This window comes from Rana temporaria, chromosome 1, assembly GCF_905171775.1.
Source record: "Rana temporaria chromosome 1, aRanTem1.1, whole genome shotgun sequence".
Classification (NCBI taxonomy): Eukaryota; Metazoa; Chordata; class Amphibia; order Anura; family Ranidae; genus Rana; species Rana temporaria.
In genome coordinates this window covers 628180512-628197929 of record NC_053489.1, presented here as the reverse complement: position 1 = coordinate 628197929, position 17418 = coordinate 628180512, and the positions used below count along the sequence as shown (strand labels likewise).

Here is a 17418-nt window from a genome sequence, read left to right as displayed (position 1 = left end):
TCATTGATGTCAGGGGAGGATGCATTCCCCATCATTGATGTCAGGGGAGGATGCATTCCCCATCATTGATGTCAGGGGAGGATGCATTCCCCATCATAAATGTTAGGGGAGGATGCATTCCCGATCATTGATGTCAGTAGAAGGAATAATGACCCATCATGGCAGGAATTATGCTTCACTCTTGGTATCAGTGAAAGGGATAGTGCCATGTATAATTGGAAGGAATAGTGATACAAGTTCTGGAAAATGTCAAGCAAAAGGGCTGCATCTGGCATACGGGGCACAGTTTGGAAGCCACTGGTGTAAGCTAAACAACTAGCACAAATTAGTTACTTAAAACAATTCTATAGTCTATTTATACAAATTAACAGATTTACTTTTAAACTGGCCCTCGTACCAGATTATAATAACCTTTTTTTGGCCACATGCACCAGTCCTGTCACATAGAAGGAAGGGGTAGGGGGTCATCTGCTCCCCACAACCTGAAAGTTCTAGAAAATCGGATATCGGAGCGGTGGGGGAGTGATGGTAAGGTGAGTATATGTAGGAGGATGGCTGGGCATTAAAGCAGAAGTAAACCCATCCATAAAACAGTTACCATTCTGGCATGTGCCAGAAATGTAACACACCCATTGGTTGTGCTCTCAACCAAACTATCAAACCATCCAATGGCTGGTGTCATAACTGATCACATGTGCAACATCATGGAAGTTGTAGATTAAACATAGGCCAAGATGGCAGCTTCCTTGGCTGGAAATGATAGGAGGGTTTACTTCCACTTTAAAGTGAACATGTTGCTTTGCCCTCCATGGGCTGTGGGCATATAAACAATTAGAAAATCATCTGCAGTAGACTTTTCCCTCACACATTACTATTTAATAAATAAGAGCTACAAATGTTGAGCTTAGTGCACCGTTTAATGGAATCTGACAGCAGGCAGATGAGTTTGCAGTGAATGCTGAGGAGGAAGTATTCAGGATCTTTGTAATATCAACATCAATCCACTCATTTCTGCCATCTGCTGAATTCATCATTAGTAGCAGTGCACAGACACAATCATTCATTTCATAGATAATTAACTGAGAAAACTGCAATCATTTTAGAACTGAAGAGCTGCAATTACTCTTAATGAAGATCCTCAGGACATTCTCACTGTTCCTCTAAAACCATTTTTTTTTATTATTATTGCTATGAATTAATTTCATTTTTTTAGATGCTGCTTTGGGATATTAATTAGAGCAGAATTTCACAACTAGGGTTCCTCCAGAAGTTCCTCCTAGGGTTTCCTGTTTCAAATATTTTATAATTATCAACAAAATTCCATTAACAGAGCATGTACAATAATATAATAGAAATAGATATTCCATTAACAGAACATGTATAATAGTATAGTAGAAAAATGTGTAATCATTCAGGAAAGTAACTTATAAATATAAATGAAAATAGATAACCTAGTGGATTGTAGGATAAGATTATGTAACATGAAGTGTCATAATCATAGCTTCATGGCAGCTATTTGACGACAAGTACCGTATTTATTCGAGTATAACGCGCCAAATTTTATACCAAAAAAAAAATCAAAGTTTTGGGTGCGCGTTATAAACGAGGACTGGGGTGGGATGACAGTGGCGGGACCGAAACCGAGTATTAGCGGGAGTACTCGTACTCCCGCTAATACCGCCGATACTAGAATACTTCCCCCCTCCCCCCGCCGCTACCGCTGCCGCCACCAACGCCGCTACAACCTTTCGCTTGAATAGCTGTTTTCCCCGCCGCGCATAGACACTCCCCCTTGGACGGATCTGTCCAATCGCGAGCAAGGGGGAGTGTCTATGCGCGGCAGGGAAAACAGCTGTTCAAACGAACGCTGTCTGTAATGTTCCCGCGCCGCTGTGATTAACAGTAGGTGGCTGCCTATACAGGGGACATGGCTGCACATACAGGGGACATGGCTGCACATACAGGGGACATGGCTGCACATACAGGGGACATGGCTGGTTATATGGGGGACATGGCTGCACATACGGGGGACATGGCTGGACATACGGGGGACATGGCTGGACATACGGGGGACATGGCTGGACATACGGGGAACATGGCTGGACATACAATAAATACAATAAATGATTTTTGCCAATTACAATGATTTATACCGATTTTTAATCGAAAATTAGGGGTGCGCGTTATACTCAAATAAATACGGTAATTGAGAAATTAAGTTGATTGAAATAATATAATTATGTCATCCATAGGTGTGCGCAGCCTATTGCATTAGGGTGTGCACCCCAAATCTCAAACACACACTACCGATCGCTCACTGTGTTCATTCAGAAAGGGAAGGGGTCAGTAAATTACATATTTACTGGCCCCTTCCCCCGTTCATCTTAAAACATCCCCTCAGCATCAGCCAACAGGGAGAGGAGGAAAGCCAGCAACAGTGCAGGTGAAAGGGTTACTGGGACAGTAGGGGGAATCTATGCTGCACAGGGTGATTAGGGTGTGCCTGGGCACACCTGGCACACCCTGTGCGCACGCCTATGATGTCATCTATGAAGAGAATAGAATTGAATGAACCTATAAAAAAATATAAAGTTGTTCCTAGGTTTTCCATAAGCAGTGAGCAATGGTGAATTGACATCTCACTTACGCTGACTGCCAATGCAAAGCTACATTTTTCCACTAACCACCAATGCAGGGGGTCCCTTCCATGTGAACTACTAATATAAACGGACGCCATAACTTTCATTTCAAGATTAATACTGAAAATGATTTTGTGGCATACAGATTAGAGGTAATATAAAAAACATCTGCCCTGGATGTCAAATACGCTAAATCCCCATACACACAATCTGAAAATTGGACAACAGATCGTTTGTTCCTTTTTGCATGCTAGTCACATATCGAACATGAAGAGTTTACTAAAGTTACGAAAATTCTTGTACGATATAAAAAAATCGGAAGTGATGTCATGTGTTGAAGTGTATTTGTATTGTATTTTCGAATGTCAACTGTACTGTTTAAACAAAAATCTTATGATCTGGTATCGTACGAGAATTTTTTTTTGTGCTTGTCCGATCGGATAATATCGGATGAACTATATATGATAATATCTGAGTCATGATCGGCTCTTGAAAGCTCTGTACTAATGATCCTATTATCGTATGATTGCTATAAAGCGTTATTTTTTGTACAATTTTCGGATCATGTGTATGCCACATTCCTTAAAGGGGAGGTTCACCCTAAAAACGACTTTCTCTTATTACACTGGCCCCCCACATTACAATACGATTATGCCTATTAGTTTTTTTTTGATGCTGTACATAACTTCGTACAGCTAATTCACCCGTGGCTTTGACGTTTTGACAAAAAACGAGCCCCCCCCCGTCGCGTAAGCCGCGTCACGATTGGCGAAAGGAGCCGAACGGCGATGCGCAGGCGCAGTATAGCGCCGACTCGCCGTTCGGCTCCTTTCGCCAATCGTAACGCGGCTTACGCGACGGGGGGAGCTCGTTTTTTGTCAAAACGTCAATCGCCAGCATGTTAGGAATGCCCACTCCCGCGGGACTCGCAACCCGGAAGCCACGGGTGAATTAGCTGTACGAAGGTATGTACAGCATCAAAAAAAAACTAATAGGCATAATCGTATTGTAATGTGGGGGGCCAGTGTAATAAGAGAAAGTCGTTTTTAGGGTGAACCTCCCCTTTAACCACTTCACGCAAAATGACGTACCCGTACGCCAGGACTTTGAAGCTAAATACTGGGGTTATGGCAGCAGCTAAGATAAAAGTGGTCTCCACAGCGGATTTGGTAGAGCCTTTAGCGTCGGAGAATATCGCGTCCTCTCCCGTGGATGCCTGGCTGCTAAATGAGGGGAAGACGGCCCCCTATTGGATCCATAGCATGGGAGGGCGCAAGCAACGTGAAATGTCACTTCCGCCTATAGCTCTTAAAGCTAAAACATTTTTTTTTTCAAGTGACATTTTTTATCTTTATTTTTGGTGTAAATATGAGATCTGAGGTCTTTTTGACTCCAGATCACATATTTAAGAGGTCCTGTCATGCTTTTTTTCTATTATCAGAGATGTTTACATTCCTTGTAATAGGAAAAAAAGTGACACAATTTTTTTTTTAAAGAACAGTGTCAAAAGAGAAAATTAAAAGCAAAATAAATAAGAAAAAAAAATAAAATGTTTAAATTGCCCTATGCCAACGAACTTGCACGTAGAAGCGAATACATACGTAAATAGCGCCGCATATGAACTCTGTACCTCAAAACAGGTAACCTGTAGAAATGTTTAAACATTGCCTATGGAGATTTTTAAGGGTAAAAGTTTGTCGCCATTCCTACGAGCAGGCGCAATTTTAAAGCGTGGCATGTTGGGTATCAATTTACTTTGTGTAACATTATCTTTCACATTAAAGCGGAGGCTGCGCGGTCCGTCCTTGTTTTCTTATTTATATTTATTCAATGGTGTTCCTGATTACATTTTAGTACTCACTAGTTTGGCGCTGTAAATCATCCCCCGTCTGTTTTCGTATGAAATATTAACTTTTAAAAAACGATCTTGCCATTTTCCATTTTGCTTGTGGGCATTGTGAAGCCCACAAGCACGGACTTCCGGGATGCGGTGAATGCGCGTCACCGCTCTATCTCGCGCACTTACAGTCAACACTTCCTATTGCCATCTATTCAACTGTGTGCCCTGATTTAAGATGGCGAAATTGGATTCGCCCTCGTCTCGTGACCGGCTTGATGAGTCACGTCATGAGTGAAATCTCGAGAGATTTCGCTGGACTGTGTTACGCATTGTCTCCTGGGAATGATGACACTGCTCCCAGGAGACATCCCCGCAAACACAGCGGCGTCGGGAGAAAACAGCAGAAACGCCCACTCCCGCGGGAGGAAAACCCGGAAGTGCATCTTACAGACATCTGAATTGGGGTAATTAAAACAGCACTATAAATTTTTTTTTAGCCATATGTGTTTGTATATGGTGCAATGATAAGGATGGACTAAAGTTGCTATTTTGAGTGAACCTCCGCTTTAAAACAATTGGGCTAACTTTACTGTTGTCTTAATTTTTGATTAAAAAAAGTGTATTTTTTCCCCAAATATAGTGTGACAGAAAGTATTGCAACAACCGCCATTTTATTCTTTAGGGTGTTAGAAAAAAAAAAAAAAAAAAAATATATATATATATATATATATATATATATATATATAATGATTGGGGGTTCAAGGCAAAAAAAAGATTTTAAGGGGTAGATTCAGATAGATTAGCGGATCTTTAGATCCGCGTAATCTATCTGATTTACGATCCGCCGACGCAAGTATGAGCGGCTAGTGCTGTATTCAGAAAGCACTTACCTCGAAACTTGCGCCGGCGGATCGTAAATCCCCCGGCGGAATTCAAATTCCGCGGCTAGGGGGAGTGTAGTATTTAAATTAGGCGCGTCCCCGCGCCAATTTAAATGCGCATGCGCCGCCGGCTAAATTTCCCAGCGTACATTGCTCCAAATGACGTCGCTAGGACGTCATTGGTTTCGGCGTGAACGTAAATTACGTCCATCCGTATTCGCGACCGACTTACGCAAACATTGTAAAAATTCAAAACTCGGCGCGGGAACGACAGCCATACTTAACATAGGATACGCCGCATATAGCAGGGGTAACTATCCGCCGGAAAAAGCCGAACGCAAACGACGTTAAAAAAAGCGACGGGCGGGCGTTCGTTTCTGAATCGGCGGATCTCCTCATTTGCATATTCGTCACGTATACAAATGGAAGCGCCACCTAGCGGCCGGCGGGAGATTGCAGCCTAAGATCCGACCGTATAAGTCACTTACACCTGTCGGATCTAAGGGAGATCTATGCGTAACTGATTCTTATGAATCAGTCGCATAGATCCGACCGTCGGATCTCAGAGATACGACGGCGTATCAGGAGATACGCTGTCGTATCTCTTTCTGAATCTCCCCCCAAGATTTTAACTTGTCAACAACAAGTGAAAAAAAGAAGCTTGGGGCTGAAGTGGTTAATTCAATATTTCCTACAACTTACTGATCATGCTGATGTAACCCTAACTATAACTGTTCTTAAAAATATTGCCCCTCCCCCCCTGCTCTTTACTATCCTGCCCAACCTGTATTAAATAAGATGTGTGTACTTACCTATTTTTAATCCGCTCTGGTCATGTGATCCTATAGCACCAGCTCCCCTGTGTTAGTGAGCGACTGTTGCAGGGGAGAGGAGGGAGCGCCGACAACGGCTGTGCTATGGGAGCCTATGGATAATGTAATGGCTTCCAGAACTCACAGCCATTGTTGAGCTTTCCCTTACACAGCGCTGCAGGATCACATGACCAGACCGAAGAAGATTTAAAATAGGTAAGTACACCCATCTTTTCTATACAGGTTAGGCAGGATAGGTAGGAGAAGGAGGGAGAGGCCATTTCTAAGAATAGTTAGGGGTTTTATTTTAATCATGTTTAGAAATGGTGTATCAAGATCTAAAAATGATTTCAAGGGTTCCTCTGAGGTAAAAAGGTGGAGAAAGGCTGAATTAGAGGAAATGAGTGTCTGGTGTGCTGTGTACTGAGGCTCCAATGGCCTCAATGCTCTCTGCAGCCAAAAAAGAGGCAGATAACAGCTCACATGGGAGCATTCAGGGAAAGGTGGATAGATTCTTGCTGTAAAGCTGAAGAAGTTCTGTTTTAAATCCAATGTCCCACCAATGATTGCAGTATCCATATAGGGCCAGATTTATAAACGATGTACGCCGTTGTATCTCCAGATACGCCGCCGTAATTTCAAATGTGCGCCGTCGCATTTTTACGCCGATTCACAAAGCGAGATACGTCCAAAAACATGGCTTCAGCCGTCCAACGTAACTTGCCTACGCCGGCGTATCGTGGGAGCATAGTTACGCTGGACGCATTCGGCGTTTCCATAAAAAATATGCAAATGAGCTAGATACGCCGATTCACGAACATACTTGCGCCCGGCATATTAAAATACACTGTTTACGTAAGGCGTACGACCGGCGTAACTTTACCCCTCATAAAGCAGGGGTAAGTCATGTTAAGGTATGGACGTCGGAAAAGCGTTGTATTTTACGTCGTTTGCGTAAGTCGTACGTGAATGGGGATGGGCGTAGGTTACGTTCAAGTCGACTAAGCATTGAGCCGGTGTAACTTAGGGAGAAAATTCGACGTGATACTGAGCATGCGCGCGCATGCGCCGTTCGTTAGGCGCGTCATTTATGTGGGGTCACGATTCATTTCCATACAACACGCCCCCTACCAGCCTACTTTGAATTAGGCGGGCTTACGCCGGTCAATTTACGCTACGCCGCCGCAACTTACAGAGCAAGTGCTTTGCGAATACTGCACTTGCCTGTCTAAGTTGCGGCGGCGTAGCGTAAATAGGATACGCTACGCCCGCACAAAGACGCGTCCAGGTACGTGAATCTGGCCCTCGGTGTATATATAGCACACAGGATTAGGGGATAGATCAGCAGAGGAATATGCAGGATACCATTGCTGACTTGTTTTTAAAGATTTAACTTCAATGTTGTCATCCTCATATTACTACTAGGGTTGTCCCGATACCACTTTTTTAGGACTGAGTACAAGTACCGATACTTTTTTTCAAGTAGTCGCCGATACCGAATACCGATACTTTTTTTAAATGTGTCCCCAAATGCAGCCATGTCCCCCCCATATGCAGCCATGTCCCCCACATATGCAGCCATGTCCCTCTAGCCATGTCCCTCACATATGCAGCCATGTCCCTCTAGCCATGTCCCTCACATATGCAGCCATGTCCCTCTAGCCATGTCCCTCTAGCCATGTCCCTCACATATGCAGCCATGTCCCTCACATATGCAGCCATGTCCCTCTAGCCATGTCCCTCACATATGCAGCCATGTCCCTCACATATGCAGGAATGTCCCTCTAGCCATGTCCCTCACATATGCAGCAATGTCCCTCTAGCCATGTCCCTTGATGCGGCGGCAGCGGCGGGGGGGAAAGGGGGGGGAAAGTATTCTATTTAGGTATCGGGGGTATTTGCGCGAGTACGAGTACTCCCGCAAATACTCGGTATCGGTCCCGATACCGATACTGGTATCGGTATCTGGACAACCCTAATTACTACCATGTGAATCACTGACCTGGGTAGGCCCGTAGGGTTACCACATCATCCCTTTAAATCCAAACACATATGAATTACATCTGAGGCTAATTTAATGCAGATTACTAGACATGTGCACACTGAAATATTTTGTTTCGGAATTTCGTTTTCAACCGAAAAATACATTTATTTAGTTACTCCCGAAATTCGTTTTTGTTTATTTTGTTTAGTTAAAAAATGCATTAGTCCGAAAATCCAAATTAAGGTCGAATCTGTCAATTGAAGGTTTATATGGTGTCTGTCGAATGTTCTAAGTAGATTCGACGAAGCAGCTAAACGGAACGACGCCGCAATCGTACATTTCCGGTCAAATGCTCCGCCCACAAGCTATAGTAGAATTTTAATGTTGTATGACTAGCAGGGATGGACTGGCCATTGGGACTACAGGGAGTTTCCCGGTGGGCCGATGGCTCAGTGGGCCAGCTTCAGTGACAGTGGACTGCCGCCCCCCCCCCCCCCCTCCGCATCCCTATCTTTCCCTTCCCGCAGCGCTTACCTCCTCTCCCTCCCCGCAGCGCTCACCTGGGGGGAACAAAGAAACAGGGGGAGGACCAGAGGAGCAGGGGGATGGCAGAGGAGCATGGGGGAGGGGACAGACAGCTGACTCAACAGCTATGGCCTGGGAGTTTCTCCCTTCTGCCTAATCTTGTCCCATAAGGGGAGCACTGAACTGATTCTTTGCCCCGGGTGAAATAATGTCTAGCTTCTCCACTGGTACTGCCCATAAGAGTACCAGTACCAGCCATTCTACTCTAATAAAGTAGAACGGCTAGTGGTTAGTGAAGGGGGTGAAGGGGCTTGGGGGAGGTGTGGGAGTTGCCCGGCCGCCATGGGGGAGACCTGTCAAAGTGGGCCAGTCTGGATGAAGTCCAGGGCCAAATTTCTGTCCCAGTCCAGCCCTGATGACTAGTAATAATTGTATTTATTAATTTATTAATACTAGTCAACCAACATTAGAATTCTTCTATAGCCTATGGACAGAGCATTTGATCATAAATGTCTACTGGTGGTGATCGTATGTTTTTAGCTCCTTCGTCAAATCTTCATGTCTCTATAATGTTGTTGAATCTTTTCTCTCTACGTCGAATAATCTTGGACTAATAGAGTTAGGTTAGGCGCATTCGACCGCAGATTCGATAGACACAGATCGCTATTGTCACTGTCATGTTGAATCTTCTATCTAAATCGAACTATATCAAAACAAAATCATCGGATCTTTTGGATTCTGCGTGTTTGTTATCGTTAGTTAAAATGAACGCAAAAATCCCAGAAGTTCGGATGAAAATGCATTCGGACGAAAACAAATGGACATGTCTATTAATTACTACCTTAATCAGCCACAGAACCTGTGTAATTAATATGTGTTTGGGTTTAAAGGGATGAGGTGGCAACTCTAGACCTGGGACAAGTATAAAGTCAGTTTTGTCAGAATTCTTAGTCTGCATAATTGCTATGATTTCGTGTTTATTGTGCTATAAATCAGGGATATGCATGACCTCCAAATTATGCATCTTCAGAAACAAGTGAGATTCTATATTTCTGATCTTACAGATTCCCCTTAACGAGGTTCTAAAGCCTCAAGTTTTTTTTACCTTAATCAATAGAACCTCCTGCAGGCTCCCCCCAGCCCCCCCTTATCCCGATCCAGCAACGCGCATGAGAGCAGCGCCTCTCGAAGCTGTCTCCCTCCATTATTATTTCTCTGTGTATCTTGTTTTAGATAGATGTACTGCATTCTCTTTGCGGTAGTGGGGCTCATTCCCTGCCAGCTCTACATCTATCAATGGATAAAGTACACACTCCTGTGGCTATAAATGATAGCTGCAGGTAAAGCAAGGACATCTACAGTCATAGACATGCAATGTGGCAAGAGATTAGCAGCGTAGGTTCAGCACTGATGTAGGTGCTGGGATCACATGCTAAGACCCCGGTGTTCTGATGACTATACCAACCATCATGACCTACCCGATTTAGTCCATTTTTGCCATAGCCAGGAAGTGATGCAGACTTGGAGTAAGGCAGCCCTGTGTAACAAAATGATATTACATTGTAGATTTCACAACGCCTTAAAATAAGCATCTGGTCTATCACATAACATAGAACTGGAGACAAAGAAATAATATAGCTGAGCAATGAAAACTATAGGATAAAGCTACATGCTAAGTCATGAAAAAGATCATGACGGCACCACTGCCCTTTTCCAGCTACAAAACCCTGCAGACTTTGGTACACACTTAGAAAGTTTCTTACACAATAACATTTTATTATACCGTATTTATCGGCGTACAACACGCACCCGAACTTTAACCACTTAAGGACCGGACCAATATGCTGCTAAATGACCCAAGGGGTTTTTACAATTCGGCACTGCGTCGCTTTAACAGACAATTGCGCGGTCGTGCGACGTGGCTCCCAAACAAAATTGGCGTCCTTTTTTCCCCACAAATAGAGCTTTCTTTTGGTGGTATTTGATCACCTCTGCAGTTTTTATTTTTTGCGCTATAAACAAAAATACAGCGACAATTTTAAAATAAATGCAATATTTTTTACTTTTTGCTATAATAAATATCCCAAAAAAACATATATATATAATAAAAAAAAATGTTTCCTCAGTTTAGGCCGATACGTATTCTTCTACCTATTTTTGGTAAAAAAAAATCGCAATAAGCGTTTATCGATTGGTTTGCGCAAAATTTATAGCCTTTACAAAATAGGGGATAGTTTTATTATTATTATTTTTTTTACTACTAATGGCGGCGATCATCGATTTTTTTCGTGACTGCGACATTATGGCGGACACTTCGGACAATTTTGACACAGTTTTGGGACCATTGTCATTTTCACAGCAAAAAATGCATTTAAATTGCATTGTTTATTGTGAAAATGACAAGTGCAGTTTGGGAGTTAACCACAGGGGGTTAGGGTTCACCTAGTGTGTGTTTACAACTGTAGGGGGGTGTGGCTGTAGGTCTGACGTCATCGATCGTGCCTCCCTATAAAAGGGATCACTCGATCGATACGCCGCCACAGTGAAGCACGGGGAAGCCGTGTTTACATACGGCTCTCCCCGTTCTTCAGCTCCGGGGAGCGATCGCGAGGGGGCGGCTAGAAACGAATAGCCGCTCCCTCGTCCCGGATCGCTCCTGAAGCCATGGGAACCGCCGCATGTACGGGGGGGGGGGAGTCCCGATCGGACCCCCGACCCACGTCTAGGCAGGCACGTACAGGTACGTTGATGTGCCTGTCCGTGCCATTCTAAATGTACATGCGGCGGTCCGGAAGTGGTTAAGAGGGAAGTTTCAGGAAAAAAAATACGTACTTTCCATGGCCCCCTGCGTATAACACGCAGGCACAGTTTACCCTCTATATTCAGGGAAAAAAAGTAAGTTTTATACGCTAATAAATACAGTAATTAACAAGGGAAGCAGTGGTACACAGTACACAGTTGACATCCAAATGTACGTAATAAACAATATCGCTTATAACATGGTAGGTTACAAGATTGGACACAATGTAGCACATGAGTTATACATAGGACCACTGATTCCCTCTTTAATATAGGTTCCACCAATGTATAACCTCTCTCTCTCTCTCTACAGGTACCACCCAGGGGGTCTACAGTGAAAGGAAAGTAAAATAGGGAAAAGGGAAGGGAATGTTTTATTGGCCAGCAACTAACTTTGCGACGGGAAACTAGACTAGTGGCGACGTAGCGAACGCGAAAAACCGTCGGGAATCGCCGTAACTCCTAATTTGCATACCCGACGCTGGTTTACGACGCAAACTCCCCCCAGCGGCGGCCGCGGTATTGCATCTTAAGATCCGACAGTGTAAAACAATTACACCTGTCGGATCTTATGGCTATCTATGCGTAACTGATTCTATGAATCAGTCGCATAGATAGAACAACAGATACGACGGCGTATCAGGAGATACACCGTCGTATCTGCTCTGTGAATCTGGCCCATAATTTTCACATTTGAAAATAACTGTCACTTTTTTGAAAATAAGAATGCTTATCCTGGTGTGTTGGCTTTGTGAATTGAGCCCATTGATATTCACCCTATGTGAGGTTAATAAATGTTCCCCTTACAAGGGCTTCTAAGGGTATCAAATCAAATCTGTACACTGCCTTCTCTCTTATGACATAAAAGGTAGGTACCAACATTGGTTCTATATACTGTATAGATAGCTTGTTTTCACCAGAGTCATATACTGTATACAGTAATACCCAATAAAATATATATGACAAGTATAAACTGTTACAGTTTACCTGAGTAGGAAGCGTCTCCCGCATTTCTCTGAGATGAATCTCTGTAGGTTCTGGTACTGAGGCAGAGTGACCGCGTGTCTGCATCTGTAGAATCGACATCAACCTCTCCCTTCAGAATCAGCCAGCTTGTTTTAGCCTAAAGTAAGAAAGCATAACATATTGATTTCATCCAAAGTGAGGGATTAGATGACAAGATCTGATCAATTGACCTTAACATAGTAAATACTCTCCTACTGAGATATGAACATTTCCAGCACGGGACCACACTGCCTCTGACGCAGCCAGCGTCCGGCGAAACTGGTTAGGCTCCCTTGTTTCCTTGTCCACCTTGCCCCTGTGACTGGAGGATATGAACACTTGCTTATGCTTCACAGGTCTCACTGGAAATCGGCAATGGTACTGAAGATTTGTTTTTCCATTACCGCCAAATAAGTATCCATTTACTCTCTTTCTACTTTGGACTATATGCTTTGATCCATGTATGGTCTCCCATGGACCAGGACTGTCAACCTGTATGCACACTCTGGATATCAAATTATGTTTTGCAACAGTGAGAGGGAGGTTACAGGACATTGTTTTGCATTCAAATCTCTGGAGTTTCATGCCACATACATACTGTGACTGTACCTTTCAATTCCATATACCTCCTCTAGACCACTGTTGACCCAGGGTGTCGTCCCCTCCCCTTTTCATATCTCAGTAATTCCCCCCGTTTTGGATACATCAAGGTAATAACAACATTCACCACAATATGCCAGCGTGCCTCTTTCCCAGAATCTAGGTCTGATCTTCCTAGGAAGATATTGTACTTTCACATTCCTCGCTATATATATATATATATATATATATTACTGTCACTGGATAGGGGCAAGAATGGTGGACATTGAGTTTTTATCACAGTATGATTGACACATTGTTTATAAATCAGATTTTATCATTGGCTATTCCATTTATGTGTTTTTAAAATAATACAATTAAACTTGTTTAACTTGCACAGTGGGCTGTGTATTTCCTTTCCCCTTTTCCCTATGCCTTTTATGTCATTGGAGTGGGTTGAGCTCAACCATTTCCAGCAGCAGCTCACTCCAGATATGCAGAATGTGTCCAATCACGCAGAGCAGAATATGCAGCACATGTCTTTCGAATAGTAAAATCACAGCAATTTGGCTTTGTAATAGTTTCCCATTGTGTTCACTTTCGTTCCCCTAAAATATTAAAACAATTTAAGGAAACACATCTAAATATGAGGAAGATCAGATTACACAGACTGCATTAGAAGTCACATAGGAGGGACACAACCTTTTACTTTCAGAGACCAGACCATCTAGTTTATTCAGCTATGCACCAGCTGGCAAGAAGCTTAAAGGCAGTGCTGGGCTTTCCTATTAGAGCCGGTTCACACAGGGGCGACTTGGGATCCGACTTGAAGTCGCCCCAAGTCGCGCGGTCGAGAAAATGAATGGAAGTGAATGGAAGCCGGTCTTAATGTACACTACTGCAGTTGCTCCGACTTCGGAAAAGGTTCCTGTACTACTTCAATCCGACTTCTAGCGAATTGTACCCATTGATTTCAATGGAAGTCTCCTCCAAAGTCGAATTGTGTCTTAACTGAAGCAACTTTACAGGAAAAGAAAATTGTTTTCTCAGGCAAACCCCTCCCTCCCTCTCCCGTAGCTGATTGTTGTTTGATTGGCCACTGGAAAGTCGCCTATCCTGGAGGCGTCTTGAAGTTGCCTTGTAAGTCGCCCCAAGTCACGCTGTGGTGCGCGCTCAGGTTGTGTTCAGGTCGCCTCGCCCCTGTGTGAACTGGCTCTAAGGCCCCTTTCACATGGGGATGAATCAGTCCAAGTGGATGTCAACTGATCCCCGCTGAGCAGGTGGATGACAGGTCCATGTCCGCTCTGCATAGCGGACACAGCCTGCTGCTTTCTATGGGGTGGTTGGATGGAAACAGACTGCATGCCTGTTTACATCCGATTGTCATCCGATCCGCCGGGTGGTTAGCAAACGTATCACTATCCGCCTGTTTTTAGCAGACCGTATCGGATGCCAGCGGGTGACAGCGGACACATGGGTGGTCTAATCAGGTCTGCCTGAAAAACGGACAGGTGAACCCAATCGGTTCGCTGGTGTTAAAGGGGCCTTAAAAACCCTATAATGTTTTCCAAACTAAAAATCGTGGATGTTATCTGGTTTAAATATTTTAAAAATATAAAAAAACTTAGATTATAAACAAAATTATTCAAATATAAGTGACCAATAATTAGATTTTCCCATCAAAGTGCAGTTTTGGGAAAAACAGTCAGTCCTCTGCAGATCCAGGCCCATAGTCACATGATAAACTACAATGCCTTGGCACTGCTTGGATTACCAGCCTTAAGGGGGATTTCCACAATTTCAGCTAAATTGGGATAACACCTACTTTATATTTGTTACTTGTTGTCATGAACATAACATAACATAAATAAACCTGTCTGTAGTGTGTTTGCAGTTTATTATCAGCTGTAAGCTTGATTTGAACACTGTCTGTCCTATTAAAGGGTAAACCATGTAGAAACCGCCATCCTGCATTGTATTTTAGGGCTAGTTTACACTTTCTTCAAAACATGGCTTTGGACACACTTTGTTAAAGCTCTCTAAACGCCAATCAAAGTTCCTGTCACTAAATAAGCTTACAGTCCTGTTTACACCTTGCTTTATTTTTTGGATGGGGCTTTTTTTTTTTGGATGGGGCTTAAGTGGGGCTTCAATGAAGCTTTGGTGGGGCTTCAAGCGAGCTTTGCCATAGACTTCATTGGGGGCCTTAACACTTTAAAGCACCACTAAAGCTACATGGGGTATAATTTTTTAAGCAACCCAAAAGCAACTGTAATAGTGCTGTCAGTTAAACGCGTTATTAACGGCGTTAACACAAACCCATTTTAACGCCGTAAATTTTTTTATCACGCGATTAAGGAGGTTCACCCTTTAAAACATTTTTTTTTTGTCAGCACGTACCTCTTAACCCTTTCACACCGACGGGACGCATATATGCGTCCTCGGCGTTCGGGGGTTATACCGGGATGATGCCTGCAGCCGCAGGCATCATCCCGGTACCGTTGTTTAGAGCGGGCGATCGGCTATCCAAACATAACAACCGATGCGGCTAAAAGCGCTCGGTTGTTATGCCGGAGGAGCGGGAGGGGACATCCCCCCCCTCCCGCCGCCTTTCGCCGCTCTGACCGTGCCTCCCGTCCCACCGGGAGACCCGATCCTCCATCCGCCGCGTTCTGTGTTCAGGCGGAGACTGACACTAAGCCGTAAATGGCTTCGATTCAGTCTCTGCATTGAAACCACGGAAGCGGCGTCATGACGTCACTTCCGGGTTTCTCGGCTGCCAATGGCGCCGGATTTAAAAAAGTACACAGTATTCAGATGCGCCGTTTTCGGCGATCTGAATACTTTGAAGTGCAAAGGAGGGCTCGGAGGTCTTTTAGACCCCGATCCCTCCATAAAGAGTACCTGTCACCACCTATTGCTGTCACAAGGGATGTTTACATTCCTTGTGACAGCAATAAAAGTGATCAAAATGTAAAAAAATAAAAAAACACAATTTAATATTATAAAAAAAATAAGAAAACACAAAAAAAATTTTTTAAAGGGTGAACCTCCTTAATCGCGCGATTAATCGTGAGTTAACTATGACATTAATGCGATTAATCGCGATTAGAAATTTTAATCGCTTGACAGCACTAAACTGTAAGCTAGCCATTTTACTTAGTGACAAGGGCTTTGACTGGCATTCAGAGAGCTTTAACCAAGCGTGTACAAAGCCTTGTTTTGAAGTAAGTGTAAACTAGCCGCTAATGTATGTTGAAGCCGAAGTAAGTGTAAATGAACCCTTAAAGCGGAGTTCCACCCAAAAATGGAACTTCCGCTTTTTGGAATCCTCCCCCCTCCAGTGCTGCGGTGATCCATGCCCGGAAGTGGGAGCGGATACCTGTGTAACAGGTATCTGCTCTTAAGGCGGATTTCCGAAAAACAGATCGGCTTCGGGTGCCAAACTCGCGGGCGCCCTGGACAGGTAAGTGTCTTATTATTAAAAGTCAGCAGCTGCAGTATTTGTAGCTGCTGACTTAATTTTTTTTTTTCGGCGGAACACCGCTTTAATGAGGTATAACTCAGTCTGTTTGGGAACAAAGACACTGTGAGACCCTCCTGAAAGTCTTGAAAACTTCTCCTTAGAAACATCTAGAAGGGGACAACTTGCGTTCCATTAATTGTAATGGAACCGTTCTAATCTGAGCCACTCAAGTTGCTCCAACTTAGAAAAAGGTTCATGTACTAATTGGGGGCGACTTCGAAGTGGCTTGCATTGACTTCTATTACAGAAGTCGTTTGTAAGCCGCACTAAAATCACATTGTGCGGGGCGGCTTCATAGTCAGACAACTTTGAAGCCGGCCCAGTGTGATCCGAGACTCAGGGTTGAGGGTTGGGGTTAGGGTTTTCTATTTATTTTATTTATTTGATTAGCATTTATTTTCATATTTTATTATTTAGTTATTATTATTTATTTTGATTTAATTGTTACATTTGAGCAGAAAAACCCTCAAAAACGTGCGACAAAACGCACTAAAAACACACAAATCAATCTGCCCAATTCAAGCTACAGGAAAAGCTTCAGAACTTTCTTGAGCTTCGGGCATTTGGCTTGAGGTGACTTGTAGTGGAGACGTGAACCATCTCCATAGAGAATCATTTATTTTTTCTCCTCCAGCATTTTGGATCTGCGAGCTTCAAGCTACAGAATACTGAGGTGTAAATGGGGCCTTCGTTTCTCCTCTTCTGCAGATGACAACTCCACTATAGGAGAGACAGACCTGATGTAATTCTCACATGTGCATGGTGAAGTTGTATTACCCTGTCACTAAGCTTCACTCTCCAACAACTTACAGATGCCAAGTATGTACG

At 43.6% G+C, this 17418-nt stretch overlaps 1 protein-coding gene across 7 annotated transcripts in view; it reads right to left on the bottom strand.

Annotated features, from left to right (window-relative positions):
- Nucleotides 1–17418, bottom strand: part of ABLIM2 (actin binding LIM protein family member 2) — a 278087-nt gene that overhangs the window by 46979 nt on the left and 213690 nt on the right. For all 7 annotated transcript variants that reach the window (XM_040335371.1, XM_040335372.1, XM_040335370.1 and 4 more), the window contains 2 exons: nt 12468–12603; nt 10160–10218 (listed from right to left, as the gene is read on the bottom strand). In XM_040335371.1, coding sequence (XP_040191305.1) covers nt 10160–10218; nt 12468–12603 — 195 coding nt within the window. The remainder of the gene's footprint in view (nt 1–10159; nt 10219–12467; nt 12604–17418) is intronic.